The sequence below is a fragment of the Leucopleurus acutus genome (assembly GCF_964270905.1).
Source record: "Leucopleurus acutus genome assembly, chromosome: 3".
Taxonomy (NCBI): Eukaryota; Metazoa; Chordata; class Mammalia; order Artiodactyla; family Delphinidae; genus Leucopleurus; species Leucopleurus acutus.
Genome location: NC_139145.1, coordinates 45,606,116 through 45,633,696, shown reverse-complemented (window position 1 = coordinate 45,633,696; position 27,581 = coordinate 45,606,116). Strand labels below are relative to the sequence as shown.

The 27,581-nt window shown below is 42.0% G+C and overlaps 2 protein-coding genes across 6 annotated transcripts in view; one reads left to right on the top strand and one right to left on the bottom strand.

Annotated features, from left to right (window-relative positions):
• Positions 1 to 356: 356 nt before the first annotated feature.
• CNOT8 (CCR4-NOT transcription complex subunit 8) lies at positions 357 to 27,581 on the top strand. Of its 4 annotated transcripts, none has more exons than XM_082836750.1 (7): positions 357 to 440; positions 7,171 to 7,355; positions 8,535 to 8,728; positions 10,756 to 10,917; positions 11,653 to 11,797; positions 12,493 to 12,603; positions 14,286 to 15,811. In XM_082836750.1, exons 2-7 carry the CDS (start codon positions 7,239 to 7,241, stop codon positions 14,433 to 14,435), a joined length of 879 nt encoding a protein of 292 aa, XP_082692876.1. In that variant the 5' UTR covers positions 357 to 440; positions 7,171 to 7,238; the 3' UTR covers positions 14,436 to 15,811. The 4 variants fall into 4 exon arrangements, with proteins under 4 accessions (XP_082692876.1, XP_082692877.1, XP_082692875.1 ...); XM_082836751.1 differs by lacking the exons at positions 357 to 440; positions 14,286 to 15,811 and adding exons at positions 1,748 to 1,838; positions 27,395 to 27,581; XM_082836749.1 differs by lacking the exon at positions 357 to 440 and adding an exon at positions 1,748 to 1,838.
• GEMIN5 (gem nuclear organelle associated protein 5) overlaps positions 15,880 to 27,581 on the bottom strand; it is a 42,033-nt gene continuing 30,331 nt past the window's right edge. For both annotated transcript variants that reach the window (XM_082836747.1, XM_082836748.1), the window contains exons 22-28: positions 24,688 to 24,807; positions 23,950 to 24,160; positions 22,639 to 22,893; positions 21,028 to 21,190; positions 19,896 to 20,400; positions 18,428 to 18,524; positions 15,880 to 17,866 (exon numbers count right to left, since the gene is read on the bottom strand). In XM_082836747.1, the coding sequence (XP_082692873.1) occupies positions 17,699 to 17,866; positions 18,428 to 18,524; positions 19,896 to 20,400; positions 21,028 to 21,190; positions 22,639 to 22,893; positions 23,950 to 24,160; positions 24,688 to 24,807 (1,519 nt within the window). In that variant the 3' untranslated portion in view covers positions 15,880 to 17,698. The remainder of the gene's footprint in view (positions 17,867 to 18,427; positions 18,525 to 19,895; positions 20,401 to 21,027; positions 21,191 to 22,638; positions 22,894 to 23,949; positions 24,161 to 24,687; positions 24,808 to 27,581) is intronic.

The following is a 27,581-nucleotide window of genomic DNA, read 5'->3' as shown; positions in this document are numbered from 1 at the left end:
TACAGAATATTAGAAACTCACAGGACAGGGGGAAGGGAGCGGCTTACCTGCTTTCTCCATCACAGTATTGCTGAACAGAATGACAAGGGTGCTAAGTCTGCAGCAGAGCTAACAAACACTGAATATCTCGGGGATAACAAACTGAGACAGGCCAGAAACAATTATCTATTGAATACACTTATATATCTTCTACAGTGTGGGGTGGTTTTTCCATTTATTAACGCAAACATCCGCTGATATAGTTAGTCATATCCGTATGTTGCAGATAAGGAGACAGACACTCATGTGAAGGGGAGAAGGGGAGGAGTGTTCAGAAAGTGCATTTGATGGCAGTGGGGGGTGGGGTGGGGGTGGTTCACGTCCCTGGAGACTAGCTTTTGGGAATCCAGGTTGGAATTTGCCGCTGAAGACTTGCCCTGCCTCCGGTCTCGGAAACGGAGGTAGGATTTTGCAGAGCCTCTTTAGGGGGAAATGGTTAAAAGTAGGAAGGTGCAGGGACTTGGGGGTGAATTTGCTATCCACTTAACAGCCCCTTTCGAGGGAAGGCATCAAGGAGTATGACCACAGCCATGCTCTGGGGAGTCCGCACCTTCTCTTAGGGACAGGGTGGAGGTCTTGCGCGACTGACTAGGAGGGCGGCCCGGAACTGATAGCTGTGTGCGGGAGGTCAGTGCTTTGTCTTCTCTCCCACCACTGGAGAACAAACGCTGCTAAGGACAGGCGTTGGCGAAGAGTTCTCTTTCCAAACAGGATTCACAGAGAATAGGAGGGCGGGTGGGAGCTTTGAAGGAACCTCCTAATATAGGCCTGGACCCCACTGGTCTCGCAATGAAGATCTGGCGAGCTCGCTTAGCGTCCGCCGGGTCTCAGACCCTCTCGGGAAGCGGGAGGGCGCCAGCGCTCGCCCTGCGTCTCCCCAACCTAGGCTGCATCTTCTTTGTAACTCGAGCTGACCCTAGCGGGCCGGTTGCTATGGTAACACTGCTCGCTCAGCTCCCCGAGGCTCGGAGCGGGGAGGCGGGCCTTGGCTGACGTCACCCAGACTCGGTTTCGGGGTGCTGCCCCACCCCCAACCCAATGTTTGCCAGAAAGGAAGCCGTATGGTAGAGGTTTTGTAAGTGAAGGTCCAGGGGGCCGCATTAGTACAGAAGGAAGCGGTCAGGATCTCCCCCAGCGAACCTCCTCCCAACTCAGCTTCCGCCGATTTTAATGGCCCTTCAAAGAAGGTAGACGGGGAGGTTGCAATTTGGAGGATTTGGTCAGACGGGCCACGCCCTCTCCTCGGGCTCAGATAGGCGACGCCCACCACGGGGTGGGGCTAGTTCTAGACTACGCCCCCTCTGAGCGCACAGAAGTAGAACCGAAATGGAGGAGCAGTGATCCTGGTGAATTGAACCAGCGAAACTAACCCAGCGAAGGCCGTAGGGGGCCGTATTTCACTTGCGTCGTCTGAGGTCGCCCCGCCCCGCCGTTTTCGCGGCGCCCTCTTGGTTTTGTGCCTGCGCGCCGCTCCCGCGAGCTCACAGGTTGGGCGAACACGCACGGAGTCGCCGGGGCGCGCAGAAGGGGAGGGGCAGGCAGCGTCAGGCGCGCGCCCGCCTGGAGCGACGCGAAGGGAGCAGGCGAGTCGGGAGGATCGGGTGGGTAGAGCGGTGCGGCCAGGTTGTTTGGAGGGCCGTGCGTAAGGTCGCTCTGGGCATGAGGGCGCTCATCTCACTGAGCCGCTCGGTTCCAGTAGCCGATCCGGGGCAGCGGGCGGAGAGCACCGGGTCACGCAGCTCCCGGGTAGTCTGTCCGCCAGCCTGTCTGCCCGCGCTTCGCGGGCCCTGCCGGTCAGGGTAAGCGGGCTCCCGCTTATCAGAGAGGAGCGTGAGATGAGAGAGTGTGGGAGGCCATCGGGGGCCTGCGGGAGGAAGGGGAGTGGGAGCGTGCGAGAGGGACAGGGTGTGTGAAAAGAGAAAGAGGTCCGTCGAATAGTAGTCATGATAACCACCACTACCACACGATATTAATATTCTAGTGATATGTGCCAGCACCTTAAATGCTTCATTCTGTTACCCCCTACAGCAGTCCTCCGAGGTGTGCACCACCATTAGACGACCCATTTTACAAGAAGGGAAAACTGAGGCACGAGAGAGGTTAAGTAACTTATGCAAAGCCACACAGCTCGTCCGTGTCCTGGCTTCGAACTTAGGTCTCTCTGTCCTTAAGGCATGCAATTTAAAAACCTTCGTTTTACAAAAAAAAAAAAGAGTTAGGAGGAGGAGAGGGATGAGGGTGTTTTGAAGAGGGAGAGTGATCCTGAGCAGGAAGAGAAGGATGACGAGAGACGGTGTGAGTCAGAGGACCTGACTTTGGAACCTTGCGGGCTTTCTCCTTCTTGGTTCTTGCGTCCCCGCAACTTTTCCTTGCTATTCGGTGGCTTTATTAACCCGAGCTCTTGGCTCTGGAGGAGCCAGCTCACAGGCCTGGGCCCCATGGGTGGTTTGAAGATCTGGTTGAACTGCGGTTCGGTCGAGGGTGGTGTCTTGGGATACTGTGTTTGGCGGGGATGGAGGACTGCGGGCCCCGCGGCCGTGGATAGAAAGAACCCTCTTGCGAGCGGCTGCCATTTCTTCTGAAGTGCTGCTACTTCCTTTTCCATCTTACCCATGCGCGGCAAAGCCTTTGTCCGGTCGTCTAGAATGGGGAAGTGATGTTTATTGTTTCCTTGCACTCTTAGCCTTAAACAAAACACAATCAGAAAAACCAAAACATGCTTTTCTCCAGCAAGGTCTGGCACTCTGGATTGCTTGCAGAGAAAGCTTTCGGTTGCCTTTATCATTTACTTGCTCTTCAGAGCTTTCCTGGGTTAGTAAGCAGCTTTGTTTTGGAGAAGTTTACACTGTAGATCATTGGGGGGCGAACTGCACAGTTTGTTCTACAGATGAGCGCAGGGCAGAGACCTCAGTAACTCCTGGGTGACCTTCTTATACGGTGTAGTACTGGGAAACAGCAGGTATCAGGGCTTGTATTTTGCTTTCATGTAGAGTAGCTCATGTGGCAGTCAAGTTTTCAAGTCAGCCTGCAAGGCAAGCAGTGCATGCAACCAAAATTATCCTTAACAATTCCTTAGGAAGGCGTGGAGTTGGAGGTGGCCATAGTGTTTCTCAGTAAATCCAGCACAGTCATTTTTCCTTCTGTTTTGAAACTTGTTACTATTTCTTTGGTTGTAACCCAGGTACAGTAATTAGGTTTACCTTTAGGGGCCATGTTGCACAAATAAACATAAGTGAATGGCATAGAGTCATTCTGCACTGTGAGGTGCACTGTGCAGTGCTGGCTCTGAGAGGCTTAGAAGGAGGAAGACTAATAACCAAGGGGAATGGTATGTTTGTGATCCCCATTTTAGGCTCATACTGGAGCATGTGCTCACTGAGTGGAAAGTGGCAGGCAGAATTGCTAGTATTATTTTATTATTATTTCTTTTTTGGCTAGCATATCCAGTAATTTATGCTAAGTTAAATGTGTGCAATGTGATTCCTTTTCATTGTTTGTGTGGCACTACATTTGGGGCTTGCAAGTTTTCCTAGGTAAGGGTTTGGTGGAAGAATATCTTAAATGTTTTGCCACTGGTCTGGTTTTGACTTCCTTGTTTGTCAGATATGTATACAATGGTTAGCTTTTAAAAATAATCCAAAAAAAATTTAAATTATAGTTGATGTACAGTGTTATATATAAGTTACAGATGTACAACATAGTGATTCACAATTTTTAAACGTTATACTCCATTTACAGTTACTATAAAATATTGGCTATATTCCCTGTGTTGCACAGTATATCCTTGTAGCTTATTTTTTACATAATGGTTTGTACCTCTTAATCCCCAACCCCTATATTGTAAAAAAGAATTTTCTTGGAAATGGAAGCCATGGACACTACCTTTTAAAATTGTCTCTGCATTTCAGTTTTCTTATCTGTAAAATGTAGAGAAAGATAGTACTGTACAAAGTTATTGAGAGTTTTCTTCACTGTTATTTTGAAGTAAACCCCACATTTCATATTGTATCACTTATAACTCTTTTTCATTATCTCTAAAAGGTAAGACTCTTTTTTTAAAAAAAACCATAACCACAGTATAACACCAGAAAGAAAAAAAAAGCAAAATAAACAAAACCCTGAAACAAAATACCCAAATCAGGCACTGTTCAGACTTCTGCTTGTCTCAAAAATGTTATAATTTTTTTTTCCTATCACTTGTTTAGAGCAGGGTTTAATTTAGGTCTGTATGTTTTGATTGACTGATAGGTCTCCTGAGAGTCTTTTATTTCTTGTAATTTATTTGTTGAAGAAGCTGGGTTCTCTAGTTTTGTATAGAAGTTTCTGGATTTTGCTGATTGCATTTCTCTGGTGTCATTTAATATGTTTCTCTGTCTGTATTTTCTGTACATTGGTAGTTAAATCTAGAGGCTTGGTCAGATTCAAGTTAGATTTTTTTTTGGTCAAGACTGTTTCATAGTGGTGATGTGTTGTTTTGAGGCACTAATACCTGGTGGTCTCTTTTTGTGATGATTACAGCCCTAGTGATTATTTTAACAACTTTATTGAGATATAGTTTACATACTATAAAACTCACCCATTTTCATGTAAAACTCAGTGATTTTTAGTAAATTTACTGAGTTGTGCAATAATCATTTTAATGGAGTTTGGGAACATTTCTGGTCACCTCATGAGGTGAGATACCTCATTCCCATTTATATAACTCTCAGTCCCATCCCACCATGTAGTCTTTTCTGCCTTTATAGAGTTGCCTTTTCTGGAAATACCGTATAAATGCCATTATGATTATTGCCCAGATCTCTAAGTTCATTAGGGGTTACTAAACGGTGATAGTCTGTCATTCCCTATTTATTTTTATTTATGCAACTTTTATAAAGAGAAACTTTCCTTCAACTATTTGGTTACTTGGGGTTACAGTTTATATAGGAAAGACAAGATATGTATTTTTAAAAATAAGTCCATTCATTAGCATTCTCCAATGGTGGCCAAGTAAATTTATTTTCTTAGTTCATTATGAACTCCTGGATTTAAATCTCTCTATCTGAAAAGTGATGCATCGTAGTAATTATCCATAATGATGTTCATATCGTATTTTATTTGACGAGAGGGAGCCTCTTCATATTGTTTCCTGAGTTCTTCTGATAAAACCTTAAGAGCTTCTTAGCTGGGGAGCCTTGTTCTAAGGGTTGAATGTAAATATCTAATTGCCCTCTTTTTAAGTCTGCTCTTTGTTGCTTGGAGGCCAGAGACATTTTTTGCTTGAGTCCCTTTAGTTGCTTTTGCTTTTATGGAGGTGTTTCAATTAGTGATACCCACTTCCCCTAAAGTAGTTTATGGTTGTGTTTAAAGTGACACCAAAAAGGGAGTGCATTGTTTCAGTTAGGGAAATAAGGAAGCGAAGTGGTACTGATTTAACATTAATGGGCATAGAAATGGTTTTATGCCCTTTTGCAGGGGAAAACCTTAAGCATGGTTTAGAATCTAAAGTTCTGAGCCCCAACATTTTCTTTTTTGTCTTTTTGGCCTTGCTGCGTGGCTTGTGGGATCTTAGTTCCTCGACCAGGGATTGAACCTGTGGCCCCCTGCAGTGAGAGAGCTGAGTTCTAACCACTGGGCAGCCAGGGAATTCCCCCAACATTTTCTTAATTATGGTCCGATAGGGGAATTTACTACACACTCAGTCTGAACTTCTGCCATTTTCTGATGTTCTTGATTTCTTCATCTGCATGCCTTTCATTCATGCCCATTGTGTATAGAACAAAAATGAGAAGAAATGGATTCTGCCTTTAAGAAGTGTTCACCCATATTTGTTAGGAAGCTACCACAGTCTACTTAAGTTTCAGAGTAATTACAGTAAGTCTACTATAATTTCAGAGAAGCATCTGTAAAAACGTGGAGTAACTTGAATAAATGGAATCTTCAAGGGTTGGTGACAAACCAATAGATTGTTTTCTCAGAAGTGTCTCAGAGAAATGATGCCACTTGAGAATGGCAATTTTGTTTTGATCCAGATTCTTATTGTTGTATCTGCTTATCTTGAAAGTAGAAAGCAAAGGTTCGTTTTACTCTTTCTAGGAATTGTTCCTTAAATATATGCGCTGGAGCCCACTCTTACATTGTGTTGAGGATCTGTGCGTGGGCTTGCGTTTTAAGGAAATCCACTTATGATAAGCTCCGTTTCGTCTTTTTATAACTGAGCGTATCATTGCTATAATAACAGCATTACTCTGAGGCTGAACCATGTTGAGTTTTATCGTGTAGAATACTGTTGCCTCCCCAGTTTCCTCCCAGAATATACACTGTAAATCATTCTGCTTCTGGTTGAATTATTTATACCTGCTGTCTTCTCTATTTTTATTGTTGAATTGATACTTAGTTTCTTTATAATATTGTATGTTGAAAAGTAGACATTAATAAATTCTGATTTTCATTGTGGTTGTTCAACTTGGGATTGGTTTTTACAACTTACATCTCTCACTTCATGATCTATTTGCCTCTAGTTGTATTTGACTTGTGGATTGTCGGGAAAAAGAATTTCCTTTTTTGGGGGAGTGGAGGGGCAAGTCCCATGTCCATATTCATCGTATGGTGTTAGGACTTCAGTGTGAGAGTTCAGGTCCACATTCTTTCAGGCTTTTGGAGATCCCAGTACATTTAAACTGGCTAAAGTGATTCCTTTCGAAATGTTTCCATGATTTGGTCCCTGTGCAAAGTAATGTGAAAGTCATGGTAAGGGCATATTTGTGTCAACAGGGGACTATTTTAGTCTTTAGGTAGTCTGGAGAGGGCTCAAAAACTGGTTTAGGGCAATGGTTTCATTTCTGTCCTAAAGGGTAGCTTGGGCAAAAGTTTCTTCATGTTTCTTAAGTAATTTTATTTTCTTCCGGTTAAAGAACTGAGGGAGGGAGAGTGAGTGAGTGAGTGAGTGTGTGTGTGTGTGTGTGTGTGTGTGTTTGTGTCTGTTTTGACAAAGGCAGGTTCCCTCATATAAAATGGAGAATAAATATAATAGTCCTAATGTTTTAGCTTAAGCTGATGAAGTGATGGTAAAATACTGTTTTGATATCTTTGTGAATGTCTTAATGCCAGTATGTAAATTAATGTGATTTCAAAATGTGTTTTTGAATGTAGATCAGATCAACCATTGACATAGTCCCCTCTAACATAGTCAGCTGAAAGCGACTTCAAGTTTCTTCAGGATGCCTGCGGCACTTGTGGAGAACAGCCAGGTCATCTGTGAAGTCTGGGCCAGCAATCTAGAAGAAGAGATGAGGAAGATCCGAGAAATCGTGCTCAGTTACAGTTATATTGCCATGGTAAAGAGCCCTACTCTGTTTGACTCACCTTCTGGTATGGACTTAGGGAATATTTAATGGGAGATTTTTGAAAGAAATGATTATACTAAAGCCATGGTAAATTAAACATGATGGAAGGTTATATTGCTTTTATGAAACATCAAGGTAGCCTGTGTGTCTGAAGAGGATGTAACCTCTAGTATCTAGTGTTTATGATGTTACTTTTGTCTGCAAGTCTTTAAGCAGAAGTTGTCTCAGTGCATAGGGCACATCTGCTCCACAGGTATGGTGAATTTGACTGGCAGCGTTAAAGCAGTTTTTAAAAAGTAGTTGCCAACATTTAAAAATCAAGAGACCTTACTGAAATTCCAGATTTCTGGTATCTCTGGAAGAGATGGACAGATCTGGCATTATAGGGTCTACATTCCTGCCTGACACTGAGTGGCTGGGGGGAGGCACGTATCATAGTGATATCAAGAGCCTCTTTTAGGGGTGGCATGTACCCTTTAGTTTGCTCCAGTCCCCATTACTCATAACCATTTTAATACCCTGCACACTTTACTCTGTTACGTGAGCTGCCTGGAGTTTGCAACTCCTGCTGTGGAGGGTGTAGAATTATGTCTTTAGCCTGGTATTCAGAACTCTCTCTGATCTTGTTCCAGGCTTTTTACTTTAAGCCAAATGTGGCTATTTATTACTTTTGTTGAATGGCTGTTTCAGTTTCCTGTACTTGCATTTTTATTTATATAGTGTTTTGTTCTCAACCTAGACTGTTCCTAATTAACTGTATATGAACCTAGAATGTTCTCTTTTTTTTGGCGGGGTGGGGGGCGTGCTGCGTGGCTTGTGGGATCTTAATTCCCCAACCAGGGATCGAACCATTGGACCGCCAGGGAACTCCCGAGCCTAGAATGTTCTTAATAGACCTAGAGTTAGTCAACTACTTCTATTCACATCCTGCTTAGGATCTCCAAGTTGTTGTGTAAAGCTTCATGTTTCTAGTGCTCCTTCTGTATACATCAATGAAATCAGTATTTTAAGGTGAATTTTTGTGCCTGAGCTTGGGGCTTCTCACATAACTTTTATAAATTTTTATTTATGAATGGTCAAGTCAGCATTCAGTGGTTTTTTTTTTTTTTTTGGTTTTCAGCATTCAGTGTTTTGTGAAACCTTACAATGAGAGATTTTTTCCTTTTCTAGGACACAGAATTTCCAGGTGTTGTGGTGCGACCCATTGGTGAATTTCGTAGTTCCATAGATTACCAGTATCAGCTTTTACGGTGCAATGTTGACCTTTTAAAAATTATCCAGCTGGGACTTACATTCACGAATGAGAAGGGAGAATATCCTTCTGGAATCAACACTTGGCAGTTCAACTTCAAATTCAACCTTACGTAAGTGTCTGAGACACTTCTCAATGTTATTCTTAGATTTGCTACATTTGTACAGACTGATTTCTAACTGATTTTATTAATTTTAAGTTTTGTTTTCACCAAACCCAAGTAGGGGGTTGGAGAGAGTAGTCAAGCAGAAGATGGAGTAAAGAATCTCAAAGAGTAAAGTCCCTCTTAAAGAACTCTTACAAGTCGACAATAAAAAGACAGCCTAATTAAAAATGGGCACAAGGGGGCTTCCCTGGTGGCGCAGTGGTTGAAAGTCCACCTGCCGATGCAGGGGACGCGGGTTCGGGCCCCGGTCTGGGAGGATCCCACGTGCCGCGGAGCGGCTGGGCCCGTGAGCCATGGCCGCTGAGCCTGCGCGTCCGGAGCCTGTGCTCCGCAACGGGAGAGGCCACAACAGTGAGAGGCCTACATACTGCAAAAAAAAAAAAAAAAACGGGCACAAGGACTTCCCTGGTGGCACAGTGGTTAAGAATCTGCCTGCCGATGCAGGGAACACGGGCTTCAGCCCTGGTCCGGGAAGATTTCCTGTGCCATGGAGCAACTAAGCCCGTGCGCCACAACTACTGAGCCTGTGCCCTAGAGCCTGCGAGCCACAGCTACTGAGCCCGCAAGCCACAACTACTGAAGCTCGCCTGCCTAGAGCCTGTGCTCCGCAACGAGAAGCCACTGCAGTGAGAAGCCTGCACACTGCTACGAAGAGTAGCCCCTGCTTGCTGCAAACAGAGAAAAGCCCGTGCGAAGCAACGAAGACCCAACACAGCCATAAATAAATAAATAAATAAATAAATAAAATGGGCACAAGATCTGAATAGACATTTCTCCAAAGAAGATTTAGAAATGGCTAGTAAGCTTATGAAAAGATGGTCACCACCATTAGTCATTAGGGAAATGCAAACCAAAACCATGAGATACTACTTCATACCCACTAGGTGGCTGTGATCAAAAAGACATAATAACAAATGTTGGTGAGGGTGTGGAGAAATTAGAACTCTCATACATTGCTATTGGGAATATAAAATGATGCAACCTCTTTGGAAAACAGGCAGTTTCTCAAAAGGTTAAAAATAGAGTTACTGTGTGACTCAGCAGTTCCACCCAAGAGAAATGAAGACATACATCCGTGTAAAAACTTGTATGTGAGTGTTCATAGCAGCATATTCATAGAGGCCCCAAATTGGAAACTGTCCAAATGTCTGTAATCTGAGGAATGGCTATATGTGGTATATCCATGCCATGGAATGTTACTGCACAGTACAGAGAGATAAAGTACTGACATATGCTATACATGGATGAGTTTTGAAAACATTATGCTAAGTGAAAGAAGCCAGACACAAAAGATCACATTCTTAGCCACTGCACCACCAGGGAAGTCCTGCTTTTCATTAAATAATGAGAAAATGTGGATCTTTCATAATTAAGATACTTATTTTGTGGGGCAAAAATCCCATTTTTCTTTCTGTCACAGGTAAGATTACTTTGTGTGTTTGCTAGAATACTGGAAGGAATGAATTGATTTATTCTTAAATTATGAAAGTATTTCAAGAATACTTACTCTAGGGACTTCCCTGGTGGCACAGAGGTTGAGAATCCACCTGCCAACGCAGGGGACATGGGTTTGAGCCCTGGTGCAGGAAGATCCCACATGCTGCGGAGCAACTAAGCCCGTGCGCCACAACTACTGAGCCTGTGCTCTAGAGCCTGCGAGCCACAACTGCAGAGCCCGCCTGCTGCAACTACTGAAGCCCCCGTGCCTAGAACCCGTGCTCCACAACGAGAAGCCACTGCAATAAGAAGCCCACGCACCACGATGAAGAGTATCCCCCATTCGCCACAACTAGAGAAAGCCTGCATGCAGCAGTGAAGACCCAACATAGCCAAAAATAAATAAATAAAATATTAAAAAATTAATTAAAAAAAAAGAATACTTATTCTATAATTTATAAGGTGATGGTAATATTGTTGCCCCCTACTTCTGTTACCTTACCAGCAGCTAAGAAGTAAACGCCTTCTCTTTTTAGAGAGGACATGTACTCCCAGGATTCCATAGATCTCCTTGCTAACTCAGGACTGCAGTTTCAGAAGCATGAAGAGGAAGGGATTGACACTTTGCACTTTGCAGAGCTGCTTATGACATCAGGGGTGGTTCTCTGTGACAATGTCAAATGGCTTTCATTTCACAGGTCAGTCTCAAGAGAATGTTTCTCTCTTCCTTTGGAAGCAAGAATTGAATTCTTATGTTATTTTTGCAGTCCTCTTGGCGCTCTTTTGTTGCTCACTAGCAGTTATAAAGTTGAAATGGTAACAGTTGCTCACATGTCAGTTTTTCAGAAAACACTTTGGAGCACATACTGGTTTCTTTCACACAGTACTAGGCTGTATCATGTGGCTGCAGTGGGCATATGTCGAGTGGAAAGATGGAGGGTGGGAAGGATGGAAGTACTTGGTCATCTTTTTCTTGTCATTTAAATGGCTGGCCTGGAGTTTCCTGGTACTCAAAAGCCAAATTCCCCTTAGGAGAAGTTATTTTACCTTTCAATACCTTTTCTTTTCTTTTGGTCGCCCCGCCTGGCTTGTGGGATCTCAGTCCCCAAACAGGGATTCAGCGTGGGCCACAGCAGTGAAAGTGCCAAATCCTAACCACTAGCCCACCAGGGGACTCCATACCTTTCAGTACTTTTGAATTTTTGATGAATAAAACCCACATTTATAAACCCTTGGGTTCTCTTATATATCTCCCATATTAATCTGTTATGTGGTCATTTAGTGGAAAGTTCAGAGGACAGGATAAACTACTTTGGAAAACTGAAAGTTCCTAACATGAGGTAGCATCGTAAGTTCTGAGAAATAAAGCAGTTGAATGCTGGGGCCTGTTAACTCCTGCTCTTTCACCTTACTGCCTCATTCTCTCCTCGTAGTGGCTATGATTTTGGCTACATGGTTAAGTTACTTACGGATTCTCGTTTGCCAGAAGAGGAACATGAATTCTTTCACATTCTGAACCTTTTCTTCCCATCCATTTATGATGTGAAATACCTGATGAAAAGTTGCAAAAATCTTAAGGTACACAATATTTTTCTTAATAGTAGTAATGACAACAAGACAAAAACGCAGACTTGTCATTTTGCTTTATTGCAGTTTGTTCAGCATGTGTCCTTTAGTACCTGCTAGGTGCCAGCATGGTGCTAGACAGGGTATATATAGAGTTGATTGACAGAGGGATTTGTGTGGTAACTGTCTTTAACCTGGGCATGAAGGGAGCCTTCTGCTACTGTCACCCTAAGGCAGGCATTCTTCACTTAGGGCCCACGAACCTAGTGAAACAGTTGGAGACATGAGGTATATGTATGATTTGCTAGGAATGAGGTCTACAGTGTACCAGACTCTCAGAGGGGTTCTTAGCTCTAAACAATTTAAGAACTCCCTCCTCTAATAAATTGTTGATATAAGAGGTTTGCCATCTAGAATTGGATTGGCATTTACTATTTCCCCAGCCTTGTTTTACAGCAGTGAGGACTTTCAGGGGCGGAGGTCTGACAAAACTAACGATACAGAAAAGAATGAAAGGAGTGAAAGTGGAATATAACAGTGTATCATTTGGAGGGCTAAAAAGGGGATACTGCTGGGGAAGACCTGTTAAGTAAATGGCCTGTTCCTACTTCCTGTCACCACAAGAAGTAAACTCAAGAATAGACATAGTTGACTCCAGTAGAGAAGTCGGGTCTGTAATATTATATTTGTTTTCCTTACATCTCCAGGGAGGTCTTCAGGAAGTTGCTGATCAGTTGGATTTGCAGAGAATTGGAAGGCAGCACCAGGCAGGCTCAGACTCACTGCTAACGGGAATGGCATTCTTCAGGATGAAAGAGGTAAGGCAAAGGTTTTTTGGGCTGAGGTTTGTTGAAAATTTATAGTTTCTCTTGGAAGTTGGTGATCACCTTGAAAGCAGTGGGTTTTTTTTTTTTTTTTTGGTTGGTTTGTTATTCATGTGTTCAGTATATTAGATGTGCTTTGGGAGGCAAAGAAGCATTCTGAAATGGAGGTCACTCAGAAGTGTACTTGGTGTTCCTAGCACCTCTCATCCTTGCAATTATTTGCTTTTCTTCTGATTTCTAAAATATGGAACACATTTGTGAACCCACCCACTTATTTTATGCTAAGTTCTATTAATTATCAAATGTCCCACAGCTAACATCATATTCAGTGGTGAAAAGCTGAAAGCTTTTTCTCTAAGGTCAGGAACAAGACAAGGATGCCCACGCTCTCCACTTTTATTCAACATGTTATTGAAAGTCCTAGCTGGAGCAGTTAGGCAAGAAAAAGAAATACAAGGCATCCAAATCAGAAAGGAGGAAAACTGTCACTGTTTGCAGATGACATATATAGAAAACCCTAAAGACTCCACCAAAAAACTGTTAGAGCTAATAAACGAATCCAGTAAAATTGCAGGATAAAAGGTTAATATAAAAAATATGGTTTCTATACACTAATAGTGAACTATCAGAAAGAGAAATTATGAAACAATCCCATTTACAATTGCATCAAAAAGAATAAAATAACCTTGGAATAAATTTTATCAAGGAGGTGAAAGACCTGTATACTGAAAACTCTAAGACATTGATGAAAGAAATTGAAGAAGACACAAATAAATGGAAAGATATTCTGGGCTCATGGATTGGAAGAATTAATATTGTCAAAATGTCCATACTACCCAAAGTAGCCTACAGATTGAATGTAATCCTGATCAAAATTCCAGTGGCATTTTTCACAGGAATAGAAAAAATAATCCTCAAATTTGTATGGAACCACAAAAGACTCCAAATAGCCGAAGTGATCTTGAGGAAGAAGAACAAAGCTGGCAGCGTCATGCTCCCAATTTTGCCCTCTGAGGTACCTTTGGCAATGTCTGGAGACATTTTCGGCTGTCATAACCTGTGGGAGCTGGGTTGTGTGCTACTAGCCAGGGATGCTGCTGAACATCCTACAGTGCTACAATACACTGGACAACCTTCCTCGATCCCCCGCAGAGAGTTATCCTGCCTAGTAGTGCCCAAAAGGGTGAGATACCTTGCTGTGTATGTGCTTCCTGTCCATTTTCTCACTCGTAACAACCTATTATTATATTACCCATTTTATGGATAGGAAACCGTGGCTTAAGGAGCGTTGGAGTGATTTTTCTAAGATCACACAGTGAGTCAGTCTGAGTCTAGAGCTCAAGCTCTTCATCATTGCACTACCTGTTAAAGAGAAGGGAGGAGATAGAGGCAGTTGTATTAAATAGCTACAGCAGCACAGGGATCCTGGCAGTAAAAACTCATGGAAAGTGGAAGTCTATTCAGAAAGGGGCGCCTATGTAGAGAGAAAGGAGCATGAAAAGACTGTGTAGGAAAGGTCTGGAGCCTTTCTTTATGAAGTTAGTTTCTAGTTGGCTAGGTTTTCAAGGCTTTAAGAGAGCTGGGAGGTGTTGATGTAGTAGTATTGCGGCTTGGCCTGATTCTTGGCATGACTCTTGGCATGATTCTCACCAGGGGTTCTCTGTCCTATTCTGCAGTTGTTTTTTGAGGACAGTATTGATGATGCCAAGTACTGTGGGCGGCTCTATGGCCTAGGCACGGGAGTGGCCCAGAAGCAGAATGAGGATGTGGACTCTGCCCAGGAGAAGATGAGCATCCTGGCAATCATCAACAACATGCAGCAGTGATGGCGGCGAGGCTCTGCAGGGTGGGCCTGGTCCCAGAGTGGTGCTTAACGTGCTGACTGTGTATACTTATCTTCCTCCCCAAGAGAAGACGCTTCTTTTGAGCAAACTGTACCTACCATCTGCGTTGACAGAAAGACTTTTGTTTTGCTGAAGACAAAAGATGTCTTTTAGATCCGGAGGAAGGGAGTTTGCTCTGAATTTGTAAACACGTCTTCCCTGTTCCTCATCCCTAAGCCTCTCTTCTCCAGTTGCCTCCTGCCACCAGCATCCATGGCTCATTTGACACCTTCTAAAATCCAGGACAAGTCAGAAAGAACCTAGTAAAATGTATATAACTCTTACCTGTGTCATTCTTTTTCTTTTAAATTTGTTGCTAATCTCTGAGGATGAAGACTTCTTGCTGTGATTCTCAGCTGAGCTGAGGACTTCAAGGGAAAGTGGAACCAAGTGGTGGTCTTGTGAAGTGGGTTATAGATGTTGAACCTTTCCTTTCCTTCCTTCCTTTTCGTTTATTTTGACCCTTCTCGAGGACATTTGCTTTCCTCACACTTTGTTGGTCTTTATGTATTATTCCGTGGAAATGAATTACTCAGTGCTGAAATACGAAGACCAGATGATGAAAACTTCCCTTAAAAACAAAATTCTACTGAATCTGTCTACCCTTTATTCACAAGGAACTCCAGAATGGGTATTAAGTTAAGCACTTTCTTTAAGTCTGTGTTCCATTGCGCCACTGAGATTTGCTGTCACATGTGCATCATCTGAAATCATTTTAAGTTTTCATTTCATAAAATACCTTGGATTTGATCCCGAAGGAAACTACTAAGAGCAGGTTTTTGGATCATAAGTCTGTTACATTTTCAGTAATGTGATTTCAGATGGCCATCTGTATTCTCCTGCCTCTCTTCTCTGTTTTCCCTGCCTTTCCTTTTCAGCAAACTGAGGAGAAGTTAGGGAGATGGATTATGGTGAGTACCAGCAATGTGAGTCTTTAAAAAGTTATAGTGGTTACATGTAAACAGGACAGTAAGGAATTTGGTTTATAGGGTTCTCTTGGAGTAATATCCCACAACTGGGGTAGGAAGCTCAGGACTGTGATTTTTTTTTTTTTTTTTAAACTAGTCATTTAAAAAGTACACTGTATTTTTTTTTGAATGACTACAGTATGGACAATTTCAAAAAACCAAAAACTCCTTTGGAATAGTGGAAATGAAAACTGGTAACTCACTGAAGTGGTTGAATAGTCTTGCATATTAAAAGCTTATGGAAAACTCAATTTAAAATGATTCAAAAGTGTCAAGTATTATAAGCTGGTATTTAAGATGCTTGTAAATATTATTTATGTTTTTAATTTTGTAAAATAAAGATTTCTTTTTAACCACTGGCATGAAGGTTTGGTCTTTCAAAGCTCTGAATTGCTGGCTTTAGAAGACGGTTGTTCGCTGTCAGTGATATGGAAGCATCTTGTCTGTTCCCTATCTCTTGCCTTCATTTTCCACAAGTTGGCTTGCATTACAGAATGTCTCACTTTGTAGGAAGCTTTTAACGAGCAGCTGTGTAAATGGAATTGTCCCTTTACTTCATACGCCTCGCTGATTATTGGGCCTTACTAGGAAATCAGTTTTAATTCTACTTCCTGGTGCTACTCCATTATATACGGCAGATTCACTTATTAATTAGTGGACTTCTTCTGGATAAATTGAACGTCTGACATCCTAAACTTGGTTCAGGACTTTGTTTCCAATCCTGTCTATTGGCCCAAAAATGTGGGGTTGTAAGAAGTCAGGTACAGGAGCAGATCTAGGATTTTGCCTGGGATGTTCACATACTGGAAGAGATATATTTATCGTAAGATTTGTGGTAAAGCAGCATAGGTCAGTGGTTCTCAACCAAGGTGCTTTAGCATGCTGGTGACTGTGAGCCCTCCACATATATCCTTAACAAATTTGGATTTAAAATAGGTGTTTATTTTTGCCACAGTTGACAACAGGCTTACTGACATGTCAGGAGAAATGTTGAGATGAAGGGTTGAGGAACTGAGTGTTGAGTAGGGGTGTGCTCATTGCATGGGAGAGATAAGAAACAGTTTATTAAAGTGGTGCTAAAGAAAGGGGCACAAGTGTAGCAGAACTGTAAAGAACTTTGCCTTGTGTATATATAGGAGTGTATGTAGGGCTGTGTTAGTGGTCATCCTCAGAAAGGGATGGTCCTGAAGAGTAACCAAGAGAATACAAACTATGGGCGTAATTCAGCCCCTCCATATACAGTAGTCTCCCCTTATCTGCGGGGGTTATGTTTCAAGACCCACAGTAGAGGCCTGAAACCATGGGTAGTACTGAGCCCTGTAATGTATGCTTTGTGGTTTTCCTATACTAATGGGCAGGTAGTATATACAGCATGGGTATGCTGGACAAAGGGATGAGTCATGTGCTGGGTAGGACGGAGTGGGACCGCCGTGAGATTTCATCATGCTACTCAGAATGGCCACAGTTTAAAACTGATAAGTTGTCTATTTCTGGAATTCCCCATTTAATATTTTTGGACTGCTATTGACTGGGGGTAACTGAAACTGTGGAAAGTGAAATCGTGGCTGACGGGGATGCTATTGTACTGCCAGATGTTCTTGAATTCCTGTGTTCTGCTAACGCAGTAAGGTCAACTACCAATCACAAGCCTTAGTTGTCAGCCAGTGCTGGTATCAATGACCTCAGTTTAGAGTTAAGTCTAAGCTATTGATGAGCATTCTTTCTGTTTCCCAACTTATTCAGTTGAAAGTTTCCATTATGTACCTATTAGATACCAGACACTCTTTAGTGAGTGCTAGGGGTAAAATAGTAAAGGGAAGACATAATCTCTACCCTCAAACAAGAGGGTACATGTTTATGATCAGGCAAAGCATTTATAAAGGTAGCTTATGTTTAAGAATGTAACACTTTGGGTGATTAAAATAGTTTCTCCTCTTTGGACGAAACCTGCATAAGGCTTTAGAGATTATCAACAATCACTTTGTAGGTGTTAGTTCTGAGTAACTACTGCTGGCTTTTCATGATCTTTCTTCCAGTAGGAAACCACAATTGAGTCCAAAGTCAGATTTCATTGTGTTTAAGTGTAGAGTAGATTGAAACTTGACTCTCATTTGTATTATCTGGATCACTGCAGAAACATACAGGGATCAAAGTGAATGTCTGGCGAGGTGTAAATGCAGAGGTGAAAGGTGTTGGATGTTTTGAATTTGGCACAGTTTCTTAGAGGTCCTTGAAAGTTCACGTGCAGAGGGTCTGGTAGTGTCGTTTGTAAACTTTAGTGCTGCCGTATTTCTGAAGGAGCTCTTGAGCCTGTTGCTGCATTTCCTGGGTCACGAAGCCAGAATGTTGGGACCCGATGTGAAGCAGGATGAGGCAGCACTCCAGCACATCTGGGAAGGGCCAGGTCTGAAAGATGACACGGGGATAAATAAGGAAGCATTTGCCAAAAAAAAGCCACAGACACCTGCACAGAGGCATGAGTGTCTCAAGTCTTATCTCATGACACTTCTCTGGCACGGTTGAGCCATTTCTCTCCTAAGACTTCATCGGTTACTCTAAGGAGAGATGATACTCAAAACTGAGATGTCCCTCTCAAATGATACAATCTTTTTCTAGAGCCCTACTCAAATGAATTTAAAACATGATGCTTCTGTTACTACTAGGGCCACATCCAAACATACCTATCCATTTGTAAGCGATCAAACACATGGTTCCAACTGTAATTTTACTTTACCTCGTCATTAGAAAATTTGTTACATTTCTCTGAAGGCTAAGGTATAAAATTGCTTGTGGTGTCAATAATTCTACTCCCACAAAACATTTTAGCTCACCAAAGGCAACTGGATCTTCAATTTTTAAGCACATACAAATGTGTACAGATTTCAGATGACATTAAAGAATTTGGTGTAGTCAATTGATAATATAAAAAGTAATGTTTTACCAAATGAACTGCTATATAAATCTTACCTTAATACTCTCGGGAAACTTAGCTATTCTCTCATTGGCCTCTGTAATCCTTTTGGTTAATTCAGGCAAAGAAACTGGTTCATTTTTTTCTTCTTTACTAGTGATAATAATAATAAAAAAAGTACAAATTATACGTCTTGCCCCTAACTTTTAAGTCTATTGTCCTGTAAATAAAATTACTTTGTCACCTGGGTCTTTATCTCTTCTCTTTAAATACAAAGGCTAAGAGAAGGGAATTTAACGTGATGTGATATAAAATTTTCAAAATGCAGTCTTGTTCCTCACCACTTTCCAAATCCCCACTTCTTAGACATAGAGCTCCAGTGAAAACTAAGGACCTTCAGGGGATTCAGTCCGCAGCCAAATGCAAAGGGCTTGGACTTCTCTGGGGAATGGGTTAGACAGAGCCTGGGTTCCTACCCTCAGGGTGTGTGGATGCACATTTTTCTGGGAAGAGTGTCTTAAGCTTCTCAAAGGGGCCCTCTGAGCCAAAGGTTAAGAGCCGCTGGGTTAGAGAACTTTTTTGTGTTTTTCTTGTTACTAAAACCAAACATAAAGCGCTGCCTAGAGTGTGGTAGCTCACTAGAGAAGTAACTCAAAACTCTGACTCAAGATTTCACTTGTAGTATTTTTAGAGCAACAGATGTAACTTTAATTTTTAAAAGTTTAGTAATAATAGCTGTAAGTTTATTGACTGTGCTAGTTACTATATTTTAGGCCCTGTGCTGCGGGGGGACATAATCAAGGTAAAAGGCACTCGGCATAACAACTAATCAGTAACTGTTAATCACTGCACATGCCCATAGCCAAGTGCCCTGTGATAATGCAAAAGGGCTCTAAAGTGATTAATAATCATCTATATCTACCTGGCCCTTATTCTCAATGGAAATGATTAGGATGCTGCAGCAATCTGATCATTTGGGATTTTTTACAGTTTAGTGTGTAATTCTGTACACTACCCTTTTTGTGTATTTTTTGGGATACTGCTTTCACTGACGAGGGTGCGGGTTCAATCCCTGGTTGGGGAACTGAGATCCCATAAGCCGCATGGTATGGTGAAAAAAAAAGAAAAAAAGAAAGAAAATCAATGGTTTTCATTAATGATGCAATAATGCAACTCCCTATTTTACATGATTGATGATTTAGGAATCTATTGCACAAAAAGTAGGATTTTATTGTACTGTTGTTATTAACAATATTTGTGATTCTGTTTAATTCTCAAAACAAGCAAGGATGGAGTTGGTACTCCATTTATGGATGAGGGAACTAAAGCTCAGAGACATTAAAGACTCCTTCCTGCCTGAGGTCACTGAACAGGGCCAGGACTGGAACCCCACATCTGACTTCAAAGCCTGTGCCTTAATGACTGCATTGTGGTGCTTCCAAGTGACCCGATCAATCTCATCAAGTACTATGTGAGAATCCAGCAGGGTATTTTAGTTCCATGTTGTATTGAATCAGTACTTACCACTGGTTCTGGGGACTAGAGAGGGACTGTTCTGCTTCCTGTTCAGGTTCATTCTTATCAGGGCCATTTGCTGTGGATTTACAAAGCTGACTCTTCTGGTGTAGGCGGATCATTTCTGCCAAAGTCTCTTGGACTTCAGCAATGGTTCTCTGTGCATTTTGGAGACCAGCGTGCTCTTCTGAAAAGAGCTCCTTACAAGCGTTCAGCATTTGCTCACCTTCTTCTGTGAGTCTCACGTCTAGTTCTAGAGTCCTGCTTGGCTCTGGCTGGGAAGCTTTGGGGTCAGTTTCTTCAGGGCTGACATTGTCAAGCTGTTGGCTCTGCTCAACAGAGGTTGTCCTTCTGTGAGCAGCCCTTACCCAGACGCTGGATTCGGGGCAAGGCCCGGAGAGAGACCACCAGAATTCATACAGACGTCCATAAAGAAAAAAGGCCTCCAAACTTTTGAAAGCTGGTGTGGTGGGGGACTGATGGTCACCCAGTTTGTCTCTTAGGTGGTCACAGCCTAGGAGAGAAGAAGAAGATTTAGGGTTGTTCATTTCTTTATCTGTCAGAAATCTGGCTTCCTGCCCACATGTTGTTTCCCGTCACCCAAGAGGCATATCAGATCCCAAGAAACAGAACAGCAGTGATCCATGGGACCACATGCTTTCCACCAGAAGCCAACCAGAGCTAAACATTTCTTGGCCTAAGGCAGTGTCCTCATTGCTACAGGCCATTTAAAGCATGATAGAAAAAGTATTTCATCTGTCCCACTGAAGGCTCTGGGGTAAGATCCCACTGTGTCTCTGAAAAACCACAGTGTTTTAGGTTAGTGACTAATTGTGCAGCTCAAGGAATGTCTTCTCCATTTTTAATAACTTGAGAGCACACTGCTATTTCTCTAGAGCTGTGTGTAGGAAAGTATATAGGAGGCAGTGAGGTAGGTAGGTAGGACCAGGTAAAGGAAAACAGCTTAGTCATTCTGGCTACCTCTTAAGGAGGTTGGGTAAGAGAATTCAAACTTCCTACTATATGACACACTGGCCCATGTCTGTCTTTCAATAACCTAGGTACTCCTGGTGCCACAACACTGGCGGTGGTTATATCATCCTTTAGTGGGTGTGCTCCAGCAGAGCTGGGGGTCTTTTACCCTCTGGAAGAAAGGCTGAGTGCACTTCCTGCATGATGGTGAAGTTTCCTGAGTTGTAGCTCCGGATCACAGCCCGAAGCAGTCCTTCCACAGCTGCGTCCCAGGAGGCCACCTGCTGGCTTAGCACTGCCAAGGTCAGGTCATGGCAAATGTGAAGCAGGAGCTGGAGAGAGGAGCCAGAGACTCAGTTAAACATCCTCTCACATCAGGCAGTGGGAATGACACCAGAAATGTTCCTATTAACTGCATTTGGGAAGTACACACAGTCCACAATTAAGAAAGGTCCTCCCTATCTCCACCACCCATTTTTGCTTCCTCACTGGAAACTTTCATATTTAGTTGTACAGCAACATACACTGTCTGGTGTTAAAGTCTGTTCATGCTAAGAAAATGCCTTGACATTTGCTAAATGCAAATTAAAACAAAAAATTAAAATTAAAACAAAATTTAAAAAATTAAAAAATTAAAACAAAAAGTGAGTTTCTTGAACCAAAAGCTGTAATTAAAAAAAATCTGGAGTGTAATTAAGATTTATCAATTTTAAGTATGCAATATGATGAGTTTTGACAAATACATATATGTGTGTGCATATATATATGTATACATGTATATATATATACACACGTACATATGGTATAACTACCACCAAAATCAAGACATAGAACATTTTCATTGTAAGATACTTCTTTGTGCCCCTTTGTATTCACCTCCCCTCTCCCCATCCCTTGGCAACCAGTGATCTAGTTTTTGCCAGTATAATTTTGGCTTTTCTATAATTCATATGAATGGAACAGCAGAGTATGTAGTCTTTTGTGACTTGATTCTTTGACTTACCATAATGCTTTCAAGATTCACTGATACTCACTGATACATTAGTAATTTGTTCCTTTTTATTGTTGCATAGTATAGTTTTCCACTATATGGATATACTGCAGTCTGTATACCCATTCACCAGCTGATGGACATTTGTGTTGTTTCTATTTGGCTATTATGAACTAAGCTGCTGTGAACATTTCTGTACAAGATTGTGTAGACACCTGGGTTCACTTCTTTTAGGGAAATATCTAAGCAATGGGGTTGCTGGGTATCTTCGTGCACAGGTATGTTTAAGATTTTATAAACAATGATCACATAAAGAAGCTACAAAATAACACGTGTGGTCTGATGCAGGGGCTGAAATTTTTGTGAGCTAGGGCAGGGAAATGGCACTGGGAAGGGAACATGAGGGACTTCAACTTGATTCTTCTACCGAAAGCAAAGGAGTATACAAAACAAAACCAAAAGACTCCATGAAGCAAAAATGACAAAATGTGAACATCTGTTAATTAATTCTAATTGATGGGTACCTATTATTATATTAGTTTCTGTGCTTTTCTTTGTTTTTAGACTTTTTTCTTTTTCTCTTAGAAGGGAATTCGGATCGAAGACTAACTTTAAAGATAAAGGGCTCTAATTCATCTGAAGGGATCTTTCCAGGTTTCCTGGGCCTGGCTTAATCTTTTCTGAAGTACAAACTGGCATTCTACATGTTTCCTTATTATGCTAGACATGGATTAGAGAAGTCTCAGACTACTGAGTGATTAATATCAAAAGCTCATGCAGAAGGGGTACCTGTTTGGAGGGAGTGTTACTTGTAGCAGATGGGTACTTGATATCTTGCAGCTGCTGAAATGCTGCCTGGGACTGCTCTGGGGAGTCGAGGCTGAAGGCGCTTTTCCATACTGCAGTCACCCTCTCCACAAAGGGCCTCTCGCTGCCTGCGGGCCACGCATTGTAAGAAGAGGAGGAGCTTTTGCCCTCTGAAAGCTGCTTTTCCTCCAGGTGCCTGGACAGTAGCTCAAGAAGGCAGAACACCAATCTCTGACCCTGGAACCCAATAACAAAGGAGAGGAGCTGTTATGCAGGGAAGTGCTCCATTATGTAGAGCTCTCCCCAGTCTCTCAGATTCTTCCCCTTTGCATTTGCAGCAGCCTTCCCCTCTGTGCTGCCAGCCCAGTGAGTCTTGTGGGAGGGAAAAAGAGGTGATCTAACAGACAGTTTTTCCAAATGCCTTTTGGGGGATTCCTACCCACAGCTCTTGGGGCTCAAGCAACCATATTTATTACTTTTTTTTTTAGCAACCATATTTGTAATATGACACCCCAGCTATAGCCCTACTCACTGAAATTTAAGCCACATGCAGGCCAGCCACTTAAGACTTGTGGCCCAGTTTGAGAAAAGATGGGCTGGACTCATCTAGTTCTTTTCTCTGCCCAAACTTCAGATTAAAGCATACAGAAGTTAAAGCATCATAGGCAGAAGGTGCTGGAGCAGACAAGCTGTGTAGATCTGAGAGCTGGGGGAGTGGTTAGGGGCTGTATCCAAGTAGGTTTAACAGAGGGAATCAGCTGGAAGAGAAGAGAGCACAGAGAAAAGGTCTAAAAAAAATCCTTACTTCTGCTGGGTTTTCAGTTGCCATGAGATTCCTTGTATATCCCTATAATATTTTCTCACTTAAGCTTGGGAAGGTCTCTGTTTCATATAGGCAGAATTACTGCTAACAGCTGAAGAGGGCTGCTACAGGTAGAGCAACGTGATTTCTGTTAAAGCCAATCCATTTTCTTCAAAGCAGACCCTCCTCCTCTTCATTTTTGTGCTGATGACATCAATGAAGAAACACAGGGGCTGAACTGACTGAAGGGTATTCGACTGCTAAGCAGTGGGAATTACTGTCAGTAACCACATTATCTTTTACTCTGAATGGGGCAACTGATAAGCCACAGTACTTAAATGGGATAGTATGGCCAGGGCTTGCTGGACACTTCTAAGGATACTTACCAAATTGGTACAGCTTGTGCAACTGGGTAATTCACTTGGAATTTGACTAGAAAAGGGTTTGGGGCTCATCCCTCTTAAAAGCAGGAGAGGCAGTAACAGACTGACCTTTAGACTTTCGTGGAGCTGCAGGGCTTCCTGGGCTCCCACCCAGTTCCTGGCCAGAAGCAGTTCTTGAGCACATCTGAGAGCCAGCGTAGCAGACAACTCATTCTCTCCTACGATGGAAGCCAACTCTGCAGCCGTTCTAAGTGATGTCACATCCCCCTTTTTGGCCAAAACTTTGGCTGCATCATAAGCTGAAGTGGCTCCTAAATAGCTAAAATACAAAAGAAAACTCAAGCAGAGTGTCATAAACAGATCGCCTACACCTGCTCCCCAGAGGGTTGAATCATTTCTTTCTGTCCACTTTGCCTGGCGTGCCTTCCTGGGGTCCCAGGTGTGTCATTACCTGTGGCTGTCCCTGTGAAGGCTGAGGCCAGTGCAGCAGAAGCTGAAGAGGCAGCATTATACAGGTTAAGGAAATAAAGGAATTTCAGCAGTTGCTGAGTTGAACCCAAGCAAAGGAGGCATTCCCTCCCATTTCCCATATTTACCGATACAAGACATCCCTAAAGAAAGGAGTGATTTCCAAGTCCATGACTTGGATTTCTTGAAGTTATGGTGACTTACATAAATACCAAGTAGGTAGATCCTGATGAATCTTATGAAGCTGCTTTAATACATATATGCTTTTTAATTTGCTAGTTATTTCACCCCCACCTCTAAACTTCTTTCTTCCATCCTTGTCCAGCTCTTTCAAAGCTCTTCTTTGTTTGGGTGCACTCCTGTTTCCCTCAGACTTACCATTTGGCTGCTAAGGCATAATGGCCGTCTTTTTCTAGGATGGCTCCCCAGCTGAGGTACAGGTCTTTCAGGATCGGGTCCTCTGGGCGCAGCCGGGCCTTGGCAATTGCAATAGCCTCCCTAGAGGCAAGAATAGGTAATTAGCCAATCTGAAAGAGGCCTTAGGAGGGGCTGCAAGGTAGGATAAGCCGTTCCCTTTGTGTTGTCTGTCTTGTTCCAACTTCCCATAAAAAAACTGTATCCCTGCATTACAGGGCAAGTTAGAACTGCGTGCTGTGCTCAATTCTTCACCTATGTCAGCAGTTCTTAAAGTGTGGTTTGTGGATTCCAGGAGTTCCAAAGGCTCTTTCAGGGGGTTCATGAGGTCAAGACTATTTTCACAATAATGTCAAGAGGTTATTTGCCTTTTCTCAGTGTGTTGACATTTGTACTGATTATGCGAAAGCAATGGTGGGTAAACTGCTGGCATCTGGAGCAGGAATCGTTAGTGGCCCTTGTCGTTAAAAAAAAAGGTAAATTTCCTTGAAAAGGAGAAATGATTAATTTCAGTAAATCTTGCACATCCTGTTAATATTCTATGTGACAAAATGGGAAGAACATTTTGTATTCTTTGCTGAATTCCAAAGTACAATGGTTCTATGAAAAACCTGTATGAACGAATTGCAAGCTGAACTAGTTGCTTTTTTTTTAGATGGAATCTCATTACTTCTTGAAAGAATGACAAACAAACAAACTATAGTTATTTAGTGTTGAGTATTTGGCAGATGTTTTCTCAAAAATGAACAAAGCAAGCCTGTCATTTCATGGAAAACGACCAACAGTACTGTTGCCAATGATAAAATTTGAGCTTTCAGGTGAAAATTAGAGTTTTAGGAAACTTGTGCCTGCCACTGTGAGCTTGACGGCTTCCCCAAAGTTAAAGACTTTTCTGATGAAGTAAGCAATGTGATTTTTTTTTGATATTTTATAGTGAAATATGTTAACATTTGGAGGATCTGTGTTAACTGACTGAACTACTATTTTCCAAATGACATACAACTTCTGAGTTGCAGCCAACATAAAGTTGCAGCTGGAATAGAAGTGTTTTAGACTAAGGTGATTTAGACACAGCAATATTTAAGAAGTACATAATTTGAGACCTCTACTTCCAGCCATGATGGAGTGACAACTAGGACCAGACGTATCCTCCTGTTGCAAAATTAAAACATTGGAGAAAATAGGCATGAAGCAACTGTTTTCAGCCACTGGACACCAGGCAGCACAGGACTGTCATCCCGGAGAGAACGAAACAAATGTGAGCCCAATCATGGCCCTGGCTTTCTGCCTAAAACCATTTTCCCAGAAGGAATCCCAGCAGAGCTTCAGCAGTCAGGGCTGAGGGGAGACGAAGCCATTGGAATTTGTGGGGCAGGACAGTAGGAAGGAAGAAGCTGTCCAGAGAAAGAGCTCCACAACAGTGCTTAGGGATCCTGTTGAGTCTCTGGTTTGAACACAAAGCTCTGCATATGTAGGAAAGTCCTTAAGGCTGTACAAAGAATAATCAGGGAACGATAAGCTGAATAATTCCCAGGGCTCACTCAGGTTGTGGAGACATAAAAGTTTTGACCACCCAGACATTTGAGTTCTGATTTGTTGACTTACACAAGGCATTCAGTAAAGACACCAGAAGGCAGGAGGGCAAACTAATTCTAGAGTACGGATTTCTCTGAACTTGCCCTAAGAAAGCTTAAAACAGCCAGGAAAAGATCAAGTTGATCTGCAGGTAACTTTACGGCTTGCCAGAACAGAGTCCGGCATTCTCTAAAGGAAGACAACACACCAAAATAGGATTAAAAGAAAGTCTCACCAAAGCCATCATATGAAATGGCTGAAAATCAGTGGTGGAGAAAGTCCTAAAAACAGTCAGAGAAAAAAGACATAGTTCCTGTGTAACAAAGATAAGAATAAATGCAGTAGTCAAGTCAACAATGCAAGCCAAGAAAAAATGGAATGATATCTATGAAGCACAAAATGACAGAACCTTCCAATCTAGAAGTCTACACCCACTGAAAGATCCTTTAAAATAGAGGCAAAATTAAAGAATTTTATAGACAAACAAAAGCTGATGGAATATGTCACCAGTGGGACCACACTACAAAAAAAATGTTGAAGTTCTTCATGGGAAAGAAGGAATTGACAGCAGTTGGAAACTTGGATCTACATAAGAGAATGGAAAGTGCTGGAAATAAATATATGGGCAAATATAAGAAAATGTTTAAAAACTTAAAGAAAGGTAATTGTTTAAAGCAAGAATTCTGATATTGTAATGTGGGGTTATAACATGTATATAGTATGTGAAATATATGACCGCAATAGTGGAAGGGACAGGAAGAAAGAAAGAAGTATGATGTATGCAAGAAGTGGTACAATATTATCTGAAGGTAAACTGATAAGTTAAAAATGCTCATCGTAAACCCTAAAGTAACCATTAAAAAAAAAAGGATTATAGCTGACATGCCAGTACTGGAGATAAAAAAATATTTAACTAATTTGAAAGAAAGCAGGAAAAGAAGAAATGAAATAGCAACATGGTAGATTTAAATCAGTCGCACTAATATGTACATTAAAACACTCCAATTAAAAGGCAGAGACTATCAGACTGGATAAAAAACAAGACCCAACTGTATGCTGTCTCCAAGAAATATTTTGTTGCTTTTGTTTTCTGTAGTTAAATATGTACTGTAGTGGAAGAATAATAACTTGAACAGAAAGGATTCATACCAGTCTCAGAAGAGTGGTTACTCCTAGAGAAGGGATGAGGACAGAATCGGGGAAAGGCAATTCAACTAAGTCTGGAATGTTATACTTCTCACTTCACAGGTGGGGCTTAAAAAAGTTCCTCTCTTAGTAATTCA

Excerpts from the sequence above, each read along its gene's own strand:
- CNOT8 (XM_082836750.1), top strand. The coding sequence starts at position 7,239 with ATGCCTGCGGCACTTGTGGAGAACAGCCAGGTCATCTGTGAAGTCTGG. Across the intron at positions 7,356-8,534 it reads GTTACAGTTATATTGCCATG|GACACAGAATTTCCAGGTGT; the intron begins GTAAAGAGCCCT and ends TTCCTTTTCTAG. Across the intron at positions 11,798-12,492 it reads AAAGTTGCAAAAATCTTAAG|GGAGGTCTTCAGGAAGTTGC; the intron begins GTACACAATATT and ends TTACATCTCCAG.